The sequence below is a fragment of the Theobroma cacao genome, chromosome 7 (assembly GCF_053813885.1).
Source record: "Theobroma cacao isolate CCN51 chromosome 7, ASM5381388v1, whole genome shotgun sequence".
Taxonomy (NCBI): Eukaryota; Viridiplantae; Streptophyta; class Magnoliopsida; order Malvales; family Malvaceae; genus Theobroma; species Theobroma cacao.
The window spans coordinates 9,642,019-9,663,487 of record NC_142645.1 but is presented as its reverse complement, the minus strand read 5'-3'; the positions used below and the strand labels follow the sequence as shown (position 1 = coordinate 9,663,487).

The window sequence follows — 21,469 nt, the reverse complement described above, 5'->3', positions numbered from 1 at the left end:
ATATGAGCAAAGAAAAACACCATCCAAATCAGAAGGCAGCAGCAACACAAGCAGGCGGTAAAAATGAGCAACAATCAGAGGAACAGCTCGACAAGAAGAACGAGAAGAAATGCCCAGAAAGCGCAACCAGAAAACATTGAATCAATCTGAACAGAAGTCCACCAGAAAACACACAAAAATGTCCATTCAAAGCTATATTTTATCGTCGGCCATTTTGTGATTAGTTACTCCTACTTTCACTTTTCATGTAAGAATATATGAGCCGGAGTTGTCTCATTACTACACTTTCACATTCAAGATTCCTCATTTAAAAGTGGAAGAGGCTGGCTGCTGTAATGGAAATACAGGCAGATTGACACACAAGATTTAAATGGCTATATTGAGGGTATATACGTTAACTTTGTCAAATATATGAGTCATAAAACAAGCACCAAAGAGAAACACTTGGGGCTGCTTCTAGTGTCTGAAAATTAAGAAACATTTCTCTATACGCGGAATGGACACAGTTGAAAGTATTCGACAACCTAATGAAATATTTCCATCTAGTTTGGCTTACTGGACTTCGTTGTGGTGCACGGAAGTTTTTCTTTGGGTACAAACCGAAAGCCAAGCCCTGAAAAGAATTGAAACAACATAACGTAATGGACCTCCCTTTGAATATTGGTTTGACTTGCTATTGGGCTTGGTTTCGTTTGTTTATGTTTTCTCCTTGATTTTTGTTTGTTTGTTTAGTAATCATGCAATAATATTTTTATTTTCTAAAAAATATATGAACAAAATATGGTAGTTAATCACATTAAATAATGTGTGTTAAAATAATATGGATATGCAAAAAAAAGTAAATAAATAAATAAATAGATATAGTTTAGCGAAAGATATATATATAAATTATTTTGATGCCTAAAAAATGTTGAATATTAATACTTTTATAAAATAACATGATAGGATATTTAGGTTTTATTCATCACTATTGGAAACACACAGGATAATGTAAAAAATAATAATAAGTAAAAAATAGAATAATAATATAATAATAGAAAATAATATTTTAACTTTGCCAAAAAGGAATAGTAAAAATAATAGCTAGATTATTATGCGCCATCATAATTACATTTTTTTTAAATTGTCATTCTATTCATTTTGATTTTATATCCTGCATGCAAATCAAGGTTCCGATGATGAGATCTTTTTGAGGAAGTTTGTAAGGATAAGCTTTCTTAAGAAATTCTCTAAGTGAGAATTCGGTCCTAAATTTTACCAAAATGATGGGAGGATCCGGAAAATGCTATCAATACAAGACTTTGATTTGTATTTAACAAATTATAATATGCATCAAGCTCGACAAACCTTATTCTGTACACGATTGCCAATCCCGATGATGTGATTTCTCTAAGAAGCTTGGAAGGATAAGTTTCATTGGAGAATTCTCTAGGTGAGATGATATTTTCGAATTTCATCAAAATGATGGGAGGATCCTAGAAATGGCATTGATAAAAGGTTGTCAAGTGTAATAATTAATTATGAACTTGCACTCCATTGACACACGTACCTATGAACAGTGATCCCAATGATGAGATTTCCTTGTAAAATTTCAAAAGATAAGTTTCTCAAGGAATTCTCTAGGTGATAGGGCAATCCTAGATTTTACCAAAAAGATGGGAAAACCAGGGAAATGCCCTCAATAAGCGATCATCATTCATATGTAATAATTTGGAATCCATAAGATTCATCATCCCTGCATTTCATATTCATCATGCATATTTTTATCTTTGAAATAAAGTTTGGATGATGATCCCGATGATGGGGTTTTTTTCGAAAAATTTGAAAAGATAAGTTTCTTCAACAAATTCTCTAGGTGAAAAGATATCTTTTGTATTTTACTAGAAAGATGGAAGGACTCAGGGAAATATTCTTCAATAAAAAGATTCGTTTGTAGTCAAAAAAATTAAAATAAGATTAAAAAATAAATAAACAGTGATTAAGAAAACACAAGAATAAAACTAAAAATAAGGTTAAAATATTATAACAAATGATTATTTGATATCGTTTGTTGAACGAGAGTTATAGGAGTGTTAATCTTTCCCCATACATAACTATACTCCCGAACCCAATTCTCAAATTCATAGACCAAGTTTTGTTCTTTAGACGAACCTAAAATCGATTTAGAACCTCGTCAAATAAGACAAATTTAATAAGTGACCAATCATATCTAAATATAAAAAAGATTGGTGGCCACTCCTGGAATTTTGATGTCTCACATAACGACAATTACTTCGGATGATGATTGTGTACTTCGCCTGATTGCTTCAACACACGCATGAGTTGATTTGATGCCATCCATCAAAACTACTTCGCATGAGGGTTTGACTTAGTCGATTGGCCACCATGCGTGATTTATTTATGTCCAGAGAAGACCACTCTAAGATTTGATTTAAATCACGGATGATGTACATAGCCTCAGAGAGGCAAAGATAGACTTGATTTGATATAACACTTCGAAAACTAAAGTGTGCCTATGGAGTGCAACTTTGAATGGCTTCAAGGATAAGCCTAGTTAATATGTACTACTTGTGGAGATTTCATAGGGATGACTGATATGCCCCTAATATTGGAGATTCTTGTTAGAGCATTTTGTTAGCATTGATAATGCTATATGTGTGTATATATATGTATATCATATATGTTTTATTTATCTGCTCCCCTCACTAAGTATTAGATGACTCACCCATTTACTATACCATGTGTAGATAAATAAGCCACAGGATTGCGTGACAAGGGTCGTCCATTGACAGATCAATTTTGACATCCGATAGGTCCCCATCCCATTTGGTCACTTTGCTAAGTCTATTGAAAGCTTCCGTACTCAGTATAATTGTGATGTATGTGGGAACAACATGCCATTTATATTTGTCTAAGGGTTGTAAATATGAACCTGCCTTAATGGCCAATGAATATCTTATGAATAATGTATTAAATATGGAGTATGAATGATATACCAAGGTCAAATATTTGTATTTGAGTTTAGTTATGCTATGAAAATACTTTGTGTGGAATCCTTTGGCTAATGATAGATGATTTTGATCTAAGGCCTCACGGGCTCTGCCTCTAGACTCGTGTTGATCATGAATCCCCGATTTGGGTCGTGACAAAATATAAAATGTAAAGCACATAAATATATATATTCAATATAATTTCCTCTTATATAATCAAGATTAATAAAAAAATGATACATTGATTTAAGCAACAATAAGTAGTGTAACATTATAACTTATATTTGAGAATTACATAATAAGTATTTAATTTTTAAAGACTAAAATCATGGAACATAAAAGGACAAAAGATACGAGAAGAGAGAGAGAAAAAAGTATGTAGAAACTTAAATTAAGATAAAGGTTAGTAGGGTTTGTAGGATGATTTTATTATTTTTTATTTATAATAATTATTAAATAAAAATTATTTTGAAGGGGTCATTAAAGGAAAAAAATATATAATATATAAAAAATTTAAAAATTTTGGAAGGATGTTAGTTACAATTCTATTATATAAGTATACATATCGAATAGATAGTATATAAGCAAGCTGAATATCAATCCCACAGAGAATTGATCTAAAATTTTACTAAGTACTAAAATTAGAACAATTTAATCTTATCCAAACAATCAAATTCAAATAACTAAATTAATTAACCAAAATTTATACTAAAAATAGAAATCAAAGCGACAAGATAGTTGGGTAAAAATCAAATCAAAATATACAATATCACTCACACTTTATCTAAATCTTAACTCTCTTTCTTAACTTATTTCAATGGGTTAAATTACTAACCTAGAGTCCCCAATTATTTATAAGGGTCTCTCGACTCATCTTATAAAAATATCTATTTTAACCAAGACACTATATCCCTATGTGAATTGAAGTTAAAACAGACTCATTAAGTTCAGGCTCTAATTTGGCTACATAAGGCCTATAAGTATATCCCTTTCCTATATGCAAATAAATTAATATGATTATATGCTATCTCAATTTTAGACGACACTAAACTCCGTCTTCCAAATTTGTTTAGGTTCCTAAATCAATTTAATTAGTGATCAAGCAATTAAAAACATTAAAACCAAATTGAAACAAACAATTCAAATCCCATTAAAAATAAGCAAGAAAGAGATTAAAAGTTTAGATTACATATGAGTTCAATTGCAGTCTTAAAAAAATAAATTTAGATCATAATATCTAATAAAAACTTCATCTAAAGAAAATTAACCATTAATTCAAGTCAAAGAAAATAAGAAAAACACGAAAGTAAATAGAGGAAACTAATAACTGAAACTTTGTGATCTTGATTCTCCCTCCAATTCTCTTGTTTTCTTACTTTGTTATTGACTTTAAATCTCCAGAATAGTTGCTTGTTGCCTTCCCTTAAAACCTTGAAAAAAGATCTCTTAAATAGGCTCCAAGTAACTTAATTTTCAAAATCTCGTCAAATTTTTATTTTTGAAAAATTGCCCAGCGTCGTGGCGTTGGTTTTTTTTTGCTACAATAGTGCTGCAGCGCTGGGCTCTCGGGAAAATTGTATGGTGGGCGTCCTTTCACCAGCGCTGCAGCCTTGTTCTCCCAGTGCTGTAGCGGTTTATCAATTTCGAACGTGATTTTTACCCTAATCTGCTCCGAATTGAAAAAAGTGGTAAGCATAACAGTTGTAACTCTATCTTTTAACTTTCCAATGGATTAAGAATCATGTCAATTGGACTTTTGGATTGAAAGATATGCTCCAAATACTGCATCATATTCAGTCCATGCGTACTGCTGCAGTGCTCCGACTTATTCTAGCGTTCCAAGAATCACCTCATTTGGAGTTTTGTAGAAAGAGATATGGTCAAAATACCGAAATAAATACGAATGAAGCCAGCACCATACTTGTATTGATTTTCATCAAATTTCCTATAAAAGCAATAAGAGAAATTAGCAATAACTATTCTTAAAGTAATTTAAAATAAAATAACATAAAATTAAACTAAAATAACTTAAATTAGCTAATCAAACTTAAACTAGAAAAACACAAAAAATGTTACAATCCAAACCCAAAATCTCAAAGATCTATCTATTTAAACCCCCAAAATATGTTAAAATAACTCTATATAATAAAGTTATCAAGGGAGACATTAAAAATATATATAATAGATAAAAATCTTCAAAAATTCTAGGGGCGATTTAATACTTTACTTACTTTTTTATATTTTAAAATTTTGATTATTATAAGATTGACAAATTTATTGATACTAAATACATATAGCAATGATAATAAATATAAATAAATTATTTCTTAATTATTGTAATTAATTAAATTTCTTCTTCAACCTGCTCATTTACATATTAATTTTTCATTAAAATAAAAAATTAATATTTTTATATAATTTTAATTAAATTAAATTAAAATATATTATTTTATTAATAAATAATCCAATCAAATCCGACGTGAATAAGGGCGAACCACGAGTTTGGGACGATAACTTGACCTGTGGACTGTGTTATGGTAAGCATTTATCAAGGTAGATTCATGGTCCAAAGCAAGACTATTTAGTCACGCTAGGTACTCGTACTTTCACTTTCCATCTCAGAATGCATGGCTCAGAGTTGTCCCATTAGTACACCCCTACATTCAAGTTCCCTCATTTGATTGTCATACAGGCTGGCTGATCAGTGACCACTCACCTATATCGGGTTCATCTGCTGCACATATTGTAATTTGGACTTTTGGGGTTTGATTCAAAGGTTACCTGCAAAGGAAAATGTATTTCTTGAAAAGCCTTTATTTTTTTCTGTGTTTGGTTTAGAAAAAATTAGGTTTGTTTGTGAAATTAGTGGATGTTCATGGCTCCACAAAAGAAACACCATTTTTGGTAAGATTGAATTAAAGGAGAGAACAGTGCAAAGTTGAGAGAGAAATATGATTATTAAAATTAAATTAAGAGTCTTATTGAGTTTACTTTGAACGAATATGTTTTTTTTGCAAATTTATTTGACGAAAGTATGAAAGTTATGGTTGAATAGGTTATTTTACCTACTAAAATTATTGAAGATTGTAAGTGGGACATAGAAAGAAAGAAAATGAAATACAAGAGGTTATGCATCATTTGACAGCTTTTGTATATTTCATAATTGTAGTATCATTAACACATGTACCGGTCTCCCTATCTTTTTTCTCAGCAAACATTCATTCAATTTGCTTGCTCTTATGGATGATAAAACTGCATCCAAAAACATTTCCTCCGAAGGAGATAAGCTAATGGAAGAATTGGTTCAAACACTTCCACAAGAGAAAAACTGGGTTGGCTATACTCTCTACCAATACCAAGGCTTTTGGTACCCTTTGGTTGCGGCCAAGGCAATCATTTCATTTCAAAGCCACTTCAAAGCGCATGATACTGATATCTTTTTAATCACTACGCCCAAATCAGGCACCACATGGTTGAAGGCTCTCATCTTCTCCATTGTGAACCGCAAGCAATTCCCACACACGCAAAGCCCTTTGCTCACAACAAACCCCCATGACCTTGTGCCTTTCATTGAGGTCAGCATTTACTCGAAAAACCAAACTCCTGATCTTGAAAATGGAAATTTTCCTAGCCCAAGAATTTTTGCAACTCACACACCCTATGGTACATTGCCTGGTTCCATCCTAAAATCCAATTGTCGCATTGTTTATCTTTGCAGGAACCCTCTCGACCAATTCATCTCGGATTGGCTCTATGTTGTGAATAATTTTCCCCGAAATGAAGATTTCAAACCTTTTTCAATGGAGGAAGCTTTTGACAGGTTTTGTAAAGGAACTCATGCCTTTGGTCCATTTTGGGAACATGTTTTAGGGTATTGGAAGATGAGTTTGGAGCATCCTGAAAAAGTCTTATTTTTGAAATATGAAGATTTGAAGGAGGATATTGCTTCCAACTTGAAGACGCTGGCTGATTTCTTGGGCTACCCTTTCTCGGAGGAGGAAATTAGACAAGGAGTTGTTGAAGAAATATCAAAGCTGTGTAGCTTTGAAACCTTGAAGTCTTTGGAAGTGAACGTGACTGGAGAAAGGCCTGTTGGGCGGCTTAAGAATTCAGCATTTTTTAGGAATGGTAAGGTGGGAGATTGGATGAATTTCATAAGCCAAGAAATGGCTGATCGCATGAAACAACTTTCGGAAGAAAGGTATGGCGATTCCGGCCTAAAGTTTGATTTGTTGGATAAAAAAGCATAAACTTGTAAATCCAACAAGTGCATAGGAATTTTATAGTACTCTTTAATTTGTTGTTGTGCGTTTGCATTTAAACATGTTTGTACCAAAATTTGTGCTATTCCTTTCCTTCTCCTTCCTTCTTAGGAAGGTAATAATTGTTAAATCAACCCTTATGTGCTATGAGTTAGAACTCAGATTGTCGTTAAAGACTTGGTACCTCTAGTTAAATTTTACATGAAATCTTGTTTATTGTCTCTGCAAACTTCCTTCTACAGCTTAGTGGCAGGCATCATTGCATGCTTAAGCTTACTTGTTTTCCTTGTCTATGTTGACCAATGCATCGAGTTGGATGCTGGTTGTGTATATTTTGCTTGAGGGAGAGAGTGTTCCCTTCCTCATTCCAGTGGCTGGTTTTTTCCACTGGACACAGCTTATTTGGTACTCCCAGGCGAATTTCTGAACCTTCGCTCCAGTTCAAAGATTTGAACCGTGAAGCTTTTGCTTTTGTAGTTGTTAATAACAATCATTTTGTTTGAGCAAAAAAACAAAAAAGAAAAAAAATACTCAACTCGAATAACGTCTAATGACACATGACATCTTTTTTTTTTTGAAAGTATAGAAGTAATACAAATTCAACTGAAAGTAATGAGTTTACCAACCCTACAAGCCACCATCAAAACTACTCTTTTAACATACACAATGTCAATAATAGGTGTGAGCAAAATTCGGTCAAAATCGAATTAATGGATGAATTCGATTAATTTGATTGATTTGGTTAAATTGGTTCAAAAGTTTGATTAAGTCGGTTGAATCAATTTGATTCAGTTAAAATTTTTTTAAATTGGTTAACCAAAATAATTAATTTTGAAATTAATATATTTTAATGGTTTTTATTCATACATGCACTCATTCAGTTTCCTATGCATATATATATATATAGGAAGGAATAGATATTATCATCAAGTGGGCTTTTTTTACATATATTCACTCTCACGTTTTTTTTATATTTATGTATGAATAAATGACTTAGATTTAATCATCAAGCATAAAAAAATAAAAATTAAAATACACTTAATTTAGACATTAATATTGTTGATATAAATATAATAGACAAACAGTTATTTAAAATTAAACATAATACAAAATATAATAAAAACTAAACCCTAAATTTTAGTTATTAATATATTAATATATTAATGTAACTTATTAAGTTAACTTATTTTTATATTAAGTTAATAATACATCAAACTCTATATTGCATACTTATTAATATCCAATATATAGTCCATATAGACTATAGAATAGTAATTTACTTTTTATAAGTAATTAATAAACTATAGTACTATAGCATAACTTACATTAGTAATTAAATATAATAACTTGTTTTGATATATTAATGACTTAATGAGTTAATGTTATTATATTATAATATATAACAATATACTATGTATATTATATAGTATACTTATTAACAATATACTATTATATAGTTTATATATTATATGACTTCTTAATATACTTATATACTATATAAGTATATATTAACTATATATAATAATATATTAATACACTATACATTGTATTAGTATACAGTTATACACTATATATAATATATATTAATACAATATACAAATATACTACATAATTATATATTAATTGCATATAGTAAATATTGATACAGTATACATTATTTACAATTACACATTATATAATATATATTTTAATACACTATACATAGTATACTTATTAATACACTAATTAATCAATATATAGTATAACAAGTATACTATGTAGTGTACTTATTAATATACTAATTAGTAAAAGGTTATATATTAATTATACTATATTAGTGTATTAGTAAAATTATAAGTAATAGTGTAATATGTGGTAACATAAAGTACATTATTAGTATATTATTAAATAAATTAAAAATAGGAAAAAATTAAAAAAAATTCGATTAAAACTGATTTAACCAACTAAAGCTGGTTAATCTAAAGTCGATTAAAGTTGTTAAATTGGTTCGATTGGGTTAATTTTTATAGGAAGGTTGGTTAATTTCAATTAATGGTATTTCTTAACCAAATTAACTAATTTAACTGAATGCTTACCCTTAGCAGTTAGTCCATAAAGAGCCATTTGACTCAACATAAAAATGTAAATACTTGATTGAATGTAATAAAAGAGTAATTTTTTTTGAATATTCTAGAATGGTTCAAGAGCTTTTCAAAGCATTATGCTAATATATATATGCATAATTATTGATGTAACTAAAAATATAAATAAAATAAACTAAAAAAGAATGCTTGATAAAAAAAGAAAAAAGAATATGAAGGTGGAATTTTTGTGTAATAGAAATAAAGTAGTGAGACAATTTTTATCATCTTGCCTTGAAAATATTTTTATAATTAGCCTTCAAATTTGGGCTTTGAGGCATTTAAAACCAAATGCTTATAAATGGGCCAGTAAACTTTTAGACGTCTAAGACACTCAGCCCAAAGTTATTAGCTTAAGTTGTAGGTGTACGCAAGTTCGTTTCTCCTCCTTCTCTTCCAAACCCAGCCGGCTTATCCTTCTCTTCCACATCCCATATTTCTTCTCGCTGCTTTGAGACTCAGAGGAAAGCCACAGCAACTCAGGTCAGCCTTGCTCAGTTTTCTTCATAGTTGTTATTTCATATTCAAAGAATGGCACTGTTTATCACTTGAAGCTTCAAACTTTTTTCTTTTATTACCTTGAAACAGAACAGAGTTTATGGCTTCAAGGACTTTCCTTTGCTTCCACCATGGGAAACTCATCCTTCCCTTTACTACCACCAAGTTTATTCCTTCTTCTAAAAGACCCTTAAAGAATCTAAGCTTTTCTTCCATAAGCTGCAGCCTAAACACTCCTCAGCCAACTCTTGAACCGAAATCTCAACTGGGTAGTCCCCCAAATGTTATTAAAATTCTTGAAGAAAGAGGATTGCTTGAATCCGTAACCAATGAAAATCTCAGGTTGGCTTGTTCAGACCAAACTGCTGGTCCTCTTAAGGTTTACTGTGGTTTTGACCCAACTGCTGAGAGCTTACATTTGGGAAACCTATTGGGGCTCATTGTACTTTCTTGGTTCCAAAGATGTGGCCATAAAGCAGTTGCCTTGATTGGTGGTGCTACTGGTAGAATTGGTGACCCTTCTGGAAAAAGCCAAGAAAGACCTGAACTTGATTTGAAATCATTGGAAAAAAACATTGTTGGGATTATGGATACTATAAATAAGATTCTGAGTAAAAATGCAAATTTGGGTTCTCAAGAAAACTCAAACTTTGTGATTTTAAATAATTATGATTGGTGGAAAGAGGTTAGGTTGCTTGATTTTCTTAAACAAGTTGGTCGATATGCGAGGGTGGGGAGCATGATGAGTAAGGAAAGTGTTAAGAAGAGGTTGGAATCAGAACAAGGAATGAGCTATACTGAGTTTACTTATCAGTTGTTGCAAGGTTATGACTTTTTATGCCTTTTTAAGAATGAAAGTGTTAGTGTACAAATTGGTGGTAGTGATCAGTGGGGTAATATCACTGCTGGGACTGAGTTGATAAGGAAAATTTTACAAGCTGAAGGAGCTTATGGGTTGACATTCCCTCTTTTGTTGAAGAGTGATGGCACCAAGTTTGGGAAATCGGAAGATGGTGCAATTTGGCTTTCACCATCTATGTTGTCTCCATATAAATTTTACCAGTATTTCTTCTCTGTTCCAGATGCTGATGTGGTGAGGTTTCTCAAAATTCTTACTTTCCTGAGTATGGAAGAGATAAATGAATTGGAGAGTGGAATGACAGGACCGGGGTATGTGCCCAATACAGCCCAGCAGAGGCTTGCTGAGGAAATTACACGTTTTGTTCATGGTGAAGATGGTTTGAATGAGGCTCTTAAGGCCACTGAAGCATTGAGGCCTGGATCAGAAACAAAATTGGATTGGAAAACTATTGAAGGGATTGCTGAGGATGTTCCTTCTTGCACCTTGCCTTACAATCAAGTGGTGAATCTTTCGATTGTTGATCTTTCAGTTTGTTCTGGCTTGTTTGAGAGCAAATCTGCTGCCCGTCGTCTATTGAAGCAAGGAGGCCTCTACTTGAACAACAATAGGGTGGATAATGAAATTAAAAGAATAGAGGCTGAAGACATTGTGGATGGGAAAGTTCTTCTTTTATCCGCAGGCAAGAAGAACAAGGTTGTTGTAAGAATATCTTGATTACTTGTAGCTGTACCTGATTATTTATTAGAAACTGTTTTGCAACATTCTTGTATGTTAAACAAAGTTTTGGATTTGATGGTATATGAATGAAAGAAAGTTCATATTTTCTCACAAGGAAATTAATTATAGTGGTTGCAAAAGTTTTGATTCTTAGCCTTTAGGCATGCTCCTATTTGTATATTTTGTTTCTCTTCTTTGTCTTGTTTACAAATTTGTATGTTTTGAATTATATAGCTAAACAGGTGGCATAAACATCAATAACAAAATTCATGTTTTGATTTTCTGAGGAAGGAAGGAACATCTTTAGGTGAAGTGCATTAATTGATTGACAGGGATATATTTCTTTGACATAAAATGAAAAATCACATGTCTATAAAATAAACTTTTCATTTTTCAGCATGTTATAACAATTTATAATTCTATTTGTGATCTTATGTGTTCTGGCAATAGTTGATCGAGATCACATTTGAACTCTTAATGCAGAATCCCTATCCTTTTTTTTAATAAAAGAGAAATCTTAAATCAAAGTTGGTTTTGAAGAATAATTTGATAGAAAACTACAGGCCCAGTTATTTGGAAATCAAAAGTATTGAGTCTGTTTTTAATGTGAATGATTGCCTAATTCTCTGTGTGTTTGTATACACAACTGATTACCATATTTGCTTTCTACTTCATCCTGAACATTAAATCATGGCAGTAGCATCTTTAACTTTGCATCTTTTGAATTTGGTATCTGCCATCACAAGTTATTAAAAATACTCCTGCTATTAAATGGTAAACATGATATAATATACAGCTGGCTAAACATTATGGTTTAAGCATTCATTTTGAACTATGAAATGCCACATTCTTTTCAAGTGTATACTTAGTGGAGGAAAGCTTACAACAAGGGAAGGGGGCCTCTGTCTTTGCCCTTAAGTGTGAAAAAGAATGGAAAGATCTAAGAATAATTGAGGCTAATACCTGAGCAGAAAGCACAGGAAAATGGTGATATCCTTGTGCATGGATCAAATTCTGCTTAAGTTAAAATTTATGCTTTTGGCAGGCTGTTTGGAATTGAATTCTGAAAAAGTTAAGAATCACTCAAAAACCTCAATATTGTTTTATGGACAGGCCTAGAACCTTGAGCAATGTCATTCTCATTTCAAATTGGCTTTGGTGTGAGCAGATCTTCGCAGGAGATCTATGTATTTTCCTTTACCTAATGCTATGCAATATGTTAACTTGTTCTGAGCACTTTTGAAGGCAATGGACTAGAGGTAAGCTAGTAATTATTAGAAACAGTTTTGAACTATCCTTTGGCTTGTGCTCGTTCAGTTTGTGAGATATCAAGCAAGCAAGGTTGCACAAAATTTGACACTTTGGAGCAGTTGACTATCTCAACTGGAGTAAGGCAAGTTCTGTAAGTTACTACTTGTTTCTATTGTCATCTACATTTGCAAAGGAGGGTATAAAATGAGTATTATCATAGTTCTGCTGATAATTTAAGTGTTATGATCTACAGAAAATATGAATGCATTGACTTTCAGCATGCAGGTTGAATACAAAATTTATTATTTCATCACTGGTTGTGAAATATACAAAATTTCACTCTAGCATTCTCATTTTTTTGCGAAGTTGCCTCTGAATAGTGGAGCTGTGCATTGGTAGCAAATTCCATAGATCTTATAAGATTGCATCTTATTTAAAGCGTGTTCATTTCTCGCTCATAAAATGATTTGTGGACTGATCTAATTAGAGCAGAGTTGTTGCAAACTTTGATATGCTGTAAATGGAAGTTACTCAGCTAGGTATCCTAGAAAATCTTCAATGAAGATTCTTTTCTTTTTTTTCCCCTTCCCAACAGGGAAAGTTACCTAGTGGAACTAAAGGATCAGGCAATTGTCAGAAAAGAGCCTGACGAATCAAACAACATTATGCATGGGGCAGTCACTTCTCTTAGTCATCCTTATGCCTTGCTCTTATTAGTTGACTTCAGTGAACAATATTGCTGGATATTAACTAGCTGATATTAGTAAATTAAATTAAATATGCCTTGCTCTTATTAGTTGCTTTAGCTTGGGGTAACAATTTCCCAAAAAGTGATAATAATGTAAAAGTAATAGTTACCTAAATCTCAATATCACTAGGATAATATTCCTTATCTAAAGCTTACCAAAATTTTCTTAACTCCAACTTGGGCTTTGTGAATGGCTGATATTAACGTTATGTTAACCAAACCTTACCTTCAATAAGTCTTGAGTTTATATCTCCTCTACCCCTAACTTAACTATCTAAATATGCATAGGAACTAATGAAAAAAAATGTGACTTACGTTGTAAGAACATAGATGAACATGTAGAATGATGACAACACTTGTTCCTTTCTTATTAAGGTTATGTAATCAGGTTATAAGTATGTATAAAGTATCTATGTTTTGGATTTCTACAAGGTTCACTGATGGCATATTCAATGGTACTGTACAATTCCTTTCTAACAATCTGCCATATAAGAATTCACAGAAGCATCATGAACTAGTTCTTGTTTCTTCAAACACACAGGCACAAAAACTTATGGTCGTATCAGAAACTAATTATAGAGTTTATGCTGGCTCAATTGATACTGATGTCCTTAGAAACGCTACTTCAATTGTTGAGTCTCGACCATTTTGTGATAATTATTTACCTCTAAAATGTCTCCAATGTTGACAATGAAGGCATTTGGAAGGGGATTAAGTACAGGAACCCGCTTCCCATCTTTGCTTATCTGGAGACCTTCTACTTCATTGACCTGAGGCAAAATGGTTACAGCTAAGGCATCAGAATGAGGGCAATAGCCTGGTCAGGTAGATGACATGGAGGGTAATAGTTCACCCTTGTTGACTGCTTCCCTCGTCAAGGAACACCTTCATTTCCTCAGCTTTCACGCTAAGAACTTGTGCCATCTTTGCTAGGATAGCCATGGATGATAGGTCTTTTAACTCAGACGAGCAAAGCTCCATTGTATCTCTACATTAAAATATATAGCAAAATACGTAGTTGAGTTAAAGCCAATTAGTCAAAATGCATGCATTCACATGCAAAAGAATGTATAGGGAGAGGACCTCAAAGGAAGAGGGAGTTGGGGAACAAGTAAGGTCTCCTAAAATGGACAGGAAGGGTGATCATGTAGACGATGTCACCTCGATCAAGCTTTTGATCATCAGGTGCAACAAAGGCTTGTCAAGGATATTGCCAGAACTTATTCTCTTCCATTGGGAGGTTGAAGAAGTCCCAAATCTCTGTCTACTTTCTCCAACAAAGATAAGCTCACTCCATGATATGCTAGCTGCAGGAATTTAACAAGCTGTAGCATTAACGGTGTTAACAAGTTGGGCATATTGGCAAACAGAAGTTATATATTTTTAGTTTAGAGATCAAACTGAGCATATTCTATTCATAAAGACAATATCGGAAATTAACCCAAAAGAATAAGAGGTGACTTATTGTTACAAACCTGTTAGTGAATGCTTGTCGTATGCAATCCAATTTTCTTGGAAAAAATTGTCGTTTTATTCTTTAAGATTTATCAATGTGAAGGTAACTCTTTTCTCAAATTGCCATCTATTTTTTTTATCTATGCATAGCAATCTTTTTCAAATTCATGAATGATATTTTTCTTTTTTTAAGATTCAAATTCGAGACTTTTAAATTGAAATATCATATGTTTAAGTGTCGGGTGTTCCCTTAAATATTGTATCTCTTTCTTTCTCACTAGTGAAGAAAGTCAAAAGACTCAAATATCTAATGGGTTCCACAAACTCCATTGACTTCATTTCCTCATCAAATATCAGCCAACCAACCTGCTAATCACAACTTGTTTCCTCACCCGAAAGAGAAAGAAAAATCAAAGTTGATCAAGGGATTCCAATCTAGGTAAGATTTTTATTTCTTAAAATAATCAGATTGTATGGACGAGAGATCTTGGGAAGGAAACAGAGAAAATACTAACTCCAATCCTAATATAAAATAATCCAGTTTTGCATTATGGATGCAAAAAAATTGTTACCCAAAAACAAAAAATGAAACGAAAGATTAAACAGCTAATATAACAACAAGATTGAATTATGTTTCCCCACTAATCTATCAATAAGAGAGGAATTAACTTTTGTAATGTCATAAAAATGTGTTAGTGTCACGTAAACGTTAGGCCAACCGATGACAATAAAAGAATTATTAATTAGAAGAGAATGTTGTTGAAATCAAGAGAATAGGTGCAGAGAGAGCAAAACGATGGTGAAGAAGAAGTTCTTTCATTCTTTGTTAAAGGAAAAAGAAATATCACCAGTAAACTACTTATAATAGTCTGTTTCAACTAACTGTCTAATGACTAGGCTAACTACATAATTACTATACAATGGAATGGTAAAATAGTAAAAAAATATTTACATTAAATAGTCACATGAGTTGCACATGACTCTTGTTACTAAGCCTTTGATATACTTTGGCATTTGGCATTCGATCCTCTGACTTCTTAAGGCTTTAGTCTTTTAACTTCTAACTCCAGTTAAGCAAATTCTCCAAGTAAGTCTAATACTCCCCCTCAAGATGAACTGTGTATATCATACACATTCATCTTGCTAAGTAATTTGTAGAAATCCTTAGGCTGTAAAGCCTTTATGAATATATCTGCAACTTGATTTGCTGTTAAGATATATATATTGGTTCTATTAAACCTGCAATTATTTTTTCTCTAATAAAGTGACAATCGAGCTCAATGTGTTTTGTACGCTCATGAAACACATGATTCTTGCTAATGTAAATGGCAGATTGACTGTCACAGTACAGTTTAACAGCATTTGTCTGACAAATTCCAAACTTTGCCAACAAGGATTTCAACCATATTATCTCACAGAATGTTGCTGCCATGGAACGATATTTAGCCTCAGCTAAACTTCTAGCAACTACAGATTGCTTTTTAGCCTTCCAACTAACCATTGAGTTTCCAAGAAATAAAGCATATCCAGTGATAGATTTTCTAGTATTTGGACAACCTGCCCAATCACTATCAGAATAAGCTTGAATTTGCAAGTTTGACTGTGAATGCAGTAGAAGTCCTTGTCCTGGTGCCCCTTTCAAGTATCTTAAAACTCTGAATGCTGCAGCTAAATGATCATTTAAATGTTTGTCCATAAATTGAGATAACACTTGAACAGCATAACAAACATTTGGCCTTGTAAATTTCAAATACAATAACTTTCAAACCAATTGTCTGTAAACAGTAGGATCTTTCAATCGATAATCTTCAATGGATTTCTACAACTTGTAATTATAATCCACAGGGGTTGACATTGGTTTAGCACCTAGTAGACCATATTCTTCAAGCATATCCAAAGTATATTTGCATTGACAAACAGATATTCCTTCAGGAGATCTAGTAATTTCTAACCCCAAGAAATACTTAACTATACCTAAATCTTTTAACTTGAATTGTGTACTTAAGTACTCTTTAATGCTGTCAACTAACTGATCAAATGTACTACCAATCACAATATTGTATACATACACCAGCAATGCAGCAAAATTTCCATCTCCAGTAGACATAGTAAATAGAGAATAGTCTGACAAAGATTGCTTAAAACCATACCTGATGAGAGAAGCTGTAAACTTTGCATTCCATTGCCTAGAAGCTTGTTTGAGCCCATATAAGGACTTGTGAAGCTTGCAAGTAAGTTTTGTATCAGATGAATACTCCCCCTGAACTGTATAACCTAGTGGAATCTCCATATAAATTTCCTCCTCAAGGTCACCATGAAGAAAAGCATTATTTATGTCAAGCTTCCTTAAACACCACTCTTGTGTTGCTACAATAGCTAGAAAAACTCTAACTGTAGTTTGTTTAGCAACAAGGCTAAATGTTTCTTGGTAATCAAAACCTTCAACTTGGCTATAACCTTTTGCTACTAAACGTGCCTTATATCTTTTCACACTGCCATCAGCTTTCATCTTCACCTTGTATACCCATTTACAACCTATAGTGTGACAATATGAAGGCAAGGGTAGTACAGACCATGTTTTGTTGTCTTCTAAGGCTTGCAATTCAAGTGCCATTGCATCTTTCCAATGAGAATGTTGAATAGCTTGATGATAGGAAGCAGGTTCATGAATTTGAGATAAAGCCAAGGTAAAGGACTTATGAGTTGAAGATAGTTTATGAGCAGACAAGTAATCTGTTATAGGATGTGAAGTTACATTGTTCGAGCTTGAAGGAATATCAATATGGTAGGCTTCTAAATATTTAGGAACATGTCTGGCTCAAGAACTTCTCCTAGGTAAAGAATTGATATCAGGTTGAACAGACATAGAACTAGGTGTAGCATGGTTACTAAAATTTGGAACATGATCAGCAGAGTCAATAGGAAAATTTTGAGTGGAATCAATGGAATTTGATGACAAATGATTTTTTGAATAAATGTCATGCTCACCTGATTGAGAACTAACAAGTGGAGGGTCAAAATTAGGCAAAACATTAGAACTAACTTGGAAATGATCAAATATAGAGGTAGGTACACCAGGTGTTTGATAAAATGTAGGAACATCACTACTATAACCTTTGGACAAAGAAAAAGGAAAAACATTTTCATGAAAAACAACATTCTTGGACACTAACACTTTATGAGCATCAATATCATAAACTTTGTACCTTTTAACACTATTTGGATACCCCAAAAACACACATTTACTAGCTCTTTTATCAAAATTTTTTCTGTGTTGAGATAAAGTGGATGCAAAACACAAGCAGCCAAAAACTCTAAAATGGTCATAGGTAGGTAAAGCATGATACAATAGCTCAAATGGTGTTTTATTGGAGAGAAGTCTAGTAGGCATTCGATTAATAATATGAACTGCTGTAATAATAGAATCACCCCAAAATGACATAGGTAGATGTGACTGATGCAACAAGGACCTAGCTACTGTCAAAATGTGTTGATGTTTTCTTTCCACCAAACCATTTTGTTCAGGAGTTTCATTACAAGACAAATGATGAATAATACCTGTGTTTGCATAGAAATAAGATAGTTTAAACTCTAATCCATTATCTGATCTTATAATTTTGATTGATGTTTGAAACTGATTTTTAACAAAATTTTGAAAAGCAGGAATGATGCTTGATACATCAGATTTATATTTCATCAAGAAAACCCAAGTGAAACGAGTAAAATCATCAACTACAGTGAGAAAATATCGTTGACCAGACAATGTAGTTATTTCAAAAGGTCCCTATATGTCAACATGTATAAGATCAAAAGCATTCTTTGAACTTTGAATATGAACAAGAAATGGAAGTTTTTTCTGTTTAACAAAGGGACATATTTCACAAAGCAAATCATTTGAGCAGTGAATATCTGAAACTTGTTTATTTAACACATGTATCCTTTCTATAGGGGGATGTCCTAATCTAAAATGCCATAAGTCAAAAGACCTTGGAGCTGAAACACAAGGCTTGTTTGAAAAAGAATTACAAGAAGTAAAAGAAGATACAATTGAAAAATCAACAAGTTTTTCCAAACTAAACTTTGATAAATCTTTTTCATCCTTGTTATCTTGCATGAGATAAAGGCTTGAGTAAACTCTAGGTACACCAGTCACTGTCCATGAGGCAAGGTCGTGAATAATGCAGACTTTATTAGTGAAAAACATAGAATTTGATGTAAAATTAGTGAGCTGAGAAACTGATATCAAGTTAAATTGAAACTGGGTACATACAACACATTTGACAAGGTAAGCAAAGGAGTTATTTTAACTATGCCAATATGAGAAACAATGGCTCTAGTATTGTTTGGGCGCTGAACATATCTATTAACAACAGGCTTGACAGAAATGAATTTATCTAAAGTACAACACACATGATCTGTTGCCCCTGTGTCTATGATCTAGGAACTTTGTTTAATCATGAAAGGATTCACATTTTTATATCTAGCAGAAAGATTATTTGCAGTATTAAAACATGAAATTCCAGATATAATACTTGCAAAAAATGAGTTGATCAAAGAATGTTTCACTTGGTGGTTGCTTGAAGAAGGAATTGAAAAAGGACTTTTATCATCATTGACATTCATACCAATCCCATTGAGAAGATCCACCAGTTTATGAATTTGCTGCTTTATCATAGACAATTGTGAGTCAAAACCAAGAACTTTAGTGCCATCTTCATGATTTTGCTGCAAGTCTTTTGCATCAACATTATTACCAGCAGAAACTTGATTCACAACAGATTTTCCTTTCTTGAATCCACCTCCTTTTCCTTTTGTAAATTTAAAATCATTTGGAAAACCTATTAATCTAAAACATTTTTCCTTGACATGGCCCTTTTTATTACAGTGAGAACAAATGACATCCCTTTTTAATTTCCTTTTTCCTTCAGACAAAGTGGCCATGGCTGCTGTAGATTCCAAAACTGACTGCCCTTGTATCAGTAAACTCCTTTGAGTTTCCTCCCTTAACACCAAGCTATAGACCTTATTCAAGAAAGGTATTGGATCCATTAATATGATTTGAGACCTGATCCCAAAAAATGAATCATTTAAACCATTTAAAAACCTGAATGTAATGTCTTTCTGGTACTGTTTAGTGTATTTCTTGAAACAATTTGGGTTGCACTTACCACATTCGAAACGTGGTAATGGTCTAAAATTCCTCATTTCTTCCCAAAACCCTTCAGCTCAATGAAGTAAGTATCCACAGACCTACTCCCCTGTGTTATATTGCCTAAAGTGTACTGTAAGTTGCACACCCTAGTATCATCTGGCTGTGCAAAGTTCTGTTTCAGTGTATTCCAAATTTTCATCGCATTATCCATATAGAAAATTGTTGAGGCTGCAGGTGATGTTACAGAGTCTAACAACTAAGCCACAATCAAGTCATTACACCTATTCCATGACTCAAACAGAGGATCCACAGATTCTGGTTTAAGGATATTTCCTTTAACAAATCCAACTTTATTCCTAACAGAAAGAACAGGTCGGAATGATCTACACCATGACATGTAATTATTTGTTGTCAGCTTAGGGTTTATCACTAGTGATCCAGGATGATCACTGTGATGCAGATAAAACGGTGATTGAAGGTTCTCGGTTGGTGAAACACTAGTCTTCGAGCCTAATTGATTTGCCATTTGCAAATCTTCAGATGAAAGAGAGAAATTTGTTCTAGTGTTCGTCATTTGTACTAAAATCTAAAGAAACAAGAAATTCCCAAAAAATCAAGAACTCAAACAACAAATTTGTATTGATTTAAGAAGCAAGAAGAAGAAAATACTTGCCTAAATCAGGAAAAGCATTCACAGCAAGATTACCTGCTCTGATACCATGTTGAAATCAAGAGAACAGGTGCAGAGAGAGCAAAATGATGGTGAAGAAGAAGTTCTTTTATTCTTTGTTAAAGGAAAAAAAAATATCACCAGTAAACCATTTATAGTATGTTTCAACTAATTGACTAATGACTAAGCTAACTACAAAATTACTGTATAGTGGAATGGTAAAATAGTAAAAAAATATTTACATTAAATAGTCACATGACTTGCACATGACCCTTGTTACTAAGCCTTTGATATACTCTGGCATTTGGCATTCGATCCTTTGACTTCTTAAGGCTTTAGTCTTTTAACTTTTAATTCCAGTTAAACAAATTCTCTAAGTAAGTCTAATACACGTCAAACATTTCAGATAAAATAAATAATGTGCGTCAATCTTATATCATATCGATACAAAGATTTTGAAAAAATTTATAAGTATAAGCACAGCACAGTTCATGGTGTTAATTTTTGGGGAGAGAATAATGCTCCCATCACATAAACATACGGCTCTGTTCAGAATAAATACGGAGGATTTAATTGCTTTCCGGCATTTACGTTTACAAGTAACATCAAGCTTGGCTACTTCAGAATCGAATCCACGGATTCTGAAGAAACCAATCACTGCATATCAGAAACCGGGATATGTAGCACCTGACGATCATCAAAAACCACAGCTTCTTCAAGGTAAGGGCGTAGGTATCTGTTTGC

At 32.7% G+C, this 21,469-nt stretch overlaps 2 protein-coding genes and 1 pseudogene across 2 annotated transcripts; 2 read left to right on the top strand and 1 right to left on the bottom strand.

Annotated features, from left to right (window-relative positions):
* Window positions 1-6,142: 6,142 nt before the first annotated feature.
* Window positions 6,143-7,481, top strand: LOC18594424 (cytosolic sulfotransferase 15-like). Its single transcript, XM_088807823.1, has 2 exons — window positions 6,143-6,565; window positions 6,709-7,481. Exons 1-2 carry the CDS (start codon window positions 6,543-6,545, stop codon window positions 7,238-7,240), a joined length of 555 nt encoding a protein of 184 aa, XP_088663949.1. The 5' UTR covers window positions 6,143-6,542; the 3' UTR covers window positions 7,241-7,481.
* A 2,232-nt stretch (window positions 7,482-9,713) lies between these two features.
* Window positions 9,714-11,568, top strand: EMB2768 (Tyrosyl-tRNA synthetase, class Ib, bacterial/mitochondrial). The gene is made up of 2 exons (XM_018124871.2): window positions 9,714-9,855; window positions 9,961-11,568. Exon 2 carries the CDS (start codon window positions 9,971-9,973, stop codon window positions 11,444-11,446), a length of 1,476 nt encoding a protein of 491 aa, XP_017980360.2. The 5' UTR covers window positions 9,714-9,855; window positions 9,961-9,970; the 3' UTR covers window positions 11,447-11,568.
* A 2,353-nt stretch (window positions 11,569-13,921) lies between these two features.
* LOC148761642 (protein SRG1-like) lies at window positions 13,922-16,599 on the bottom strand (annotated as a pseudogene).
* Window positions 16,600-21,469: the final 4,870 nt, after the last annotated feature.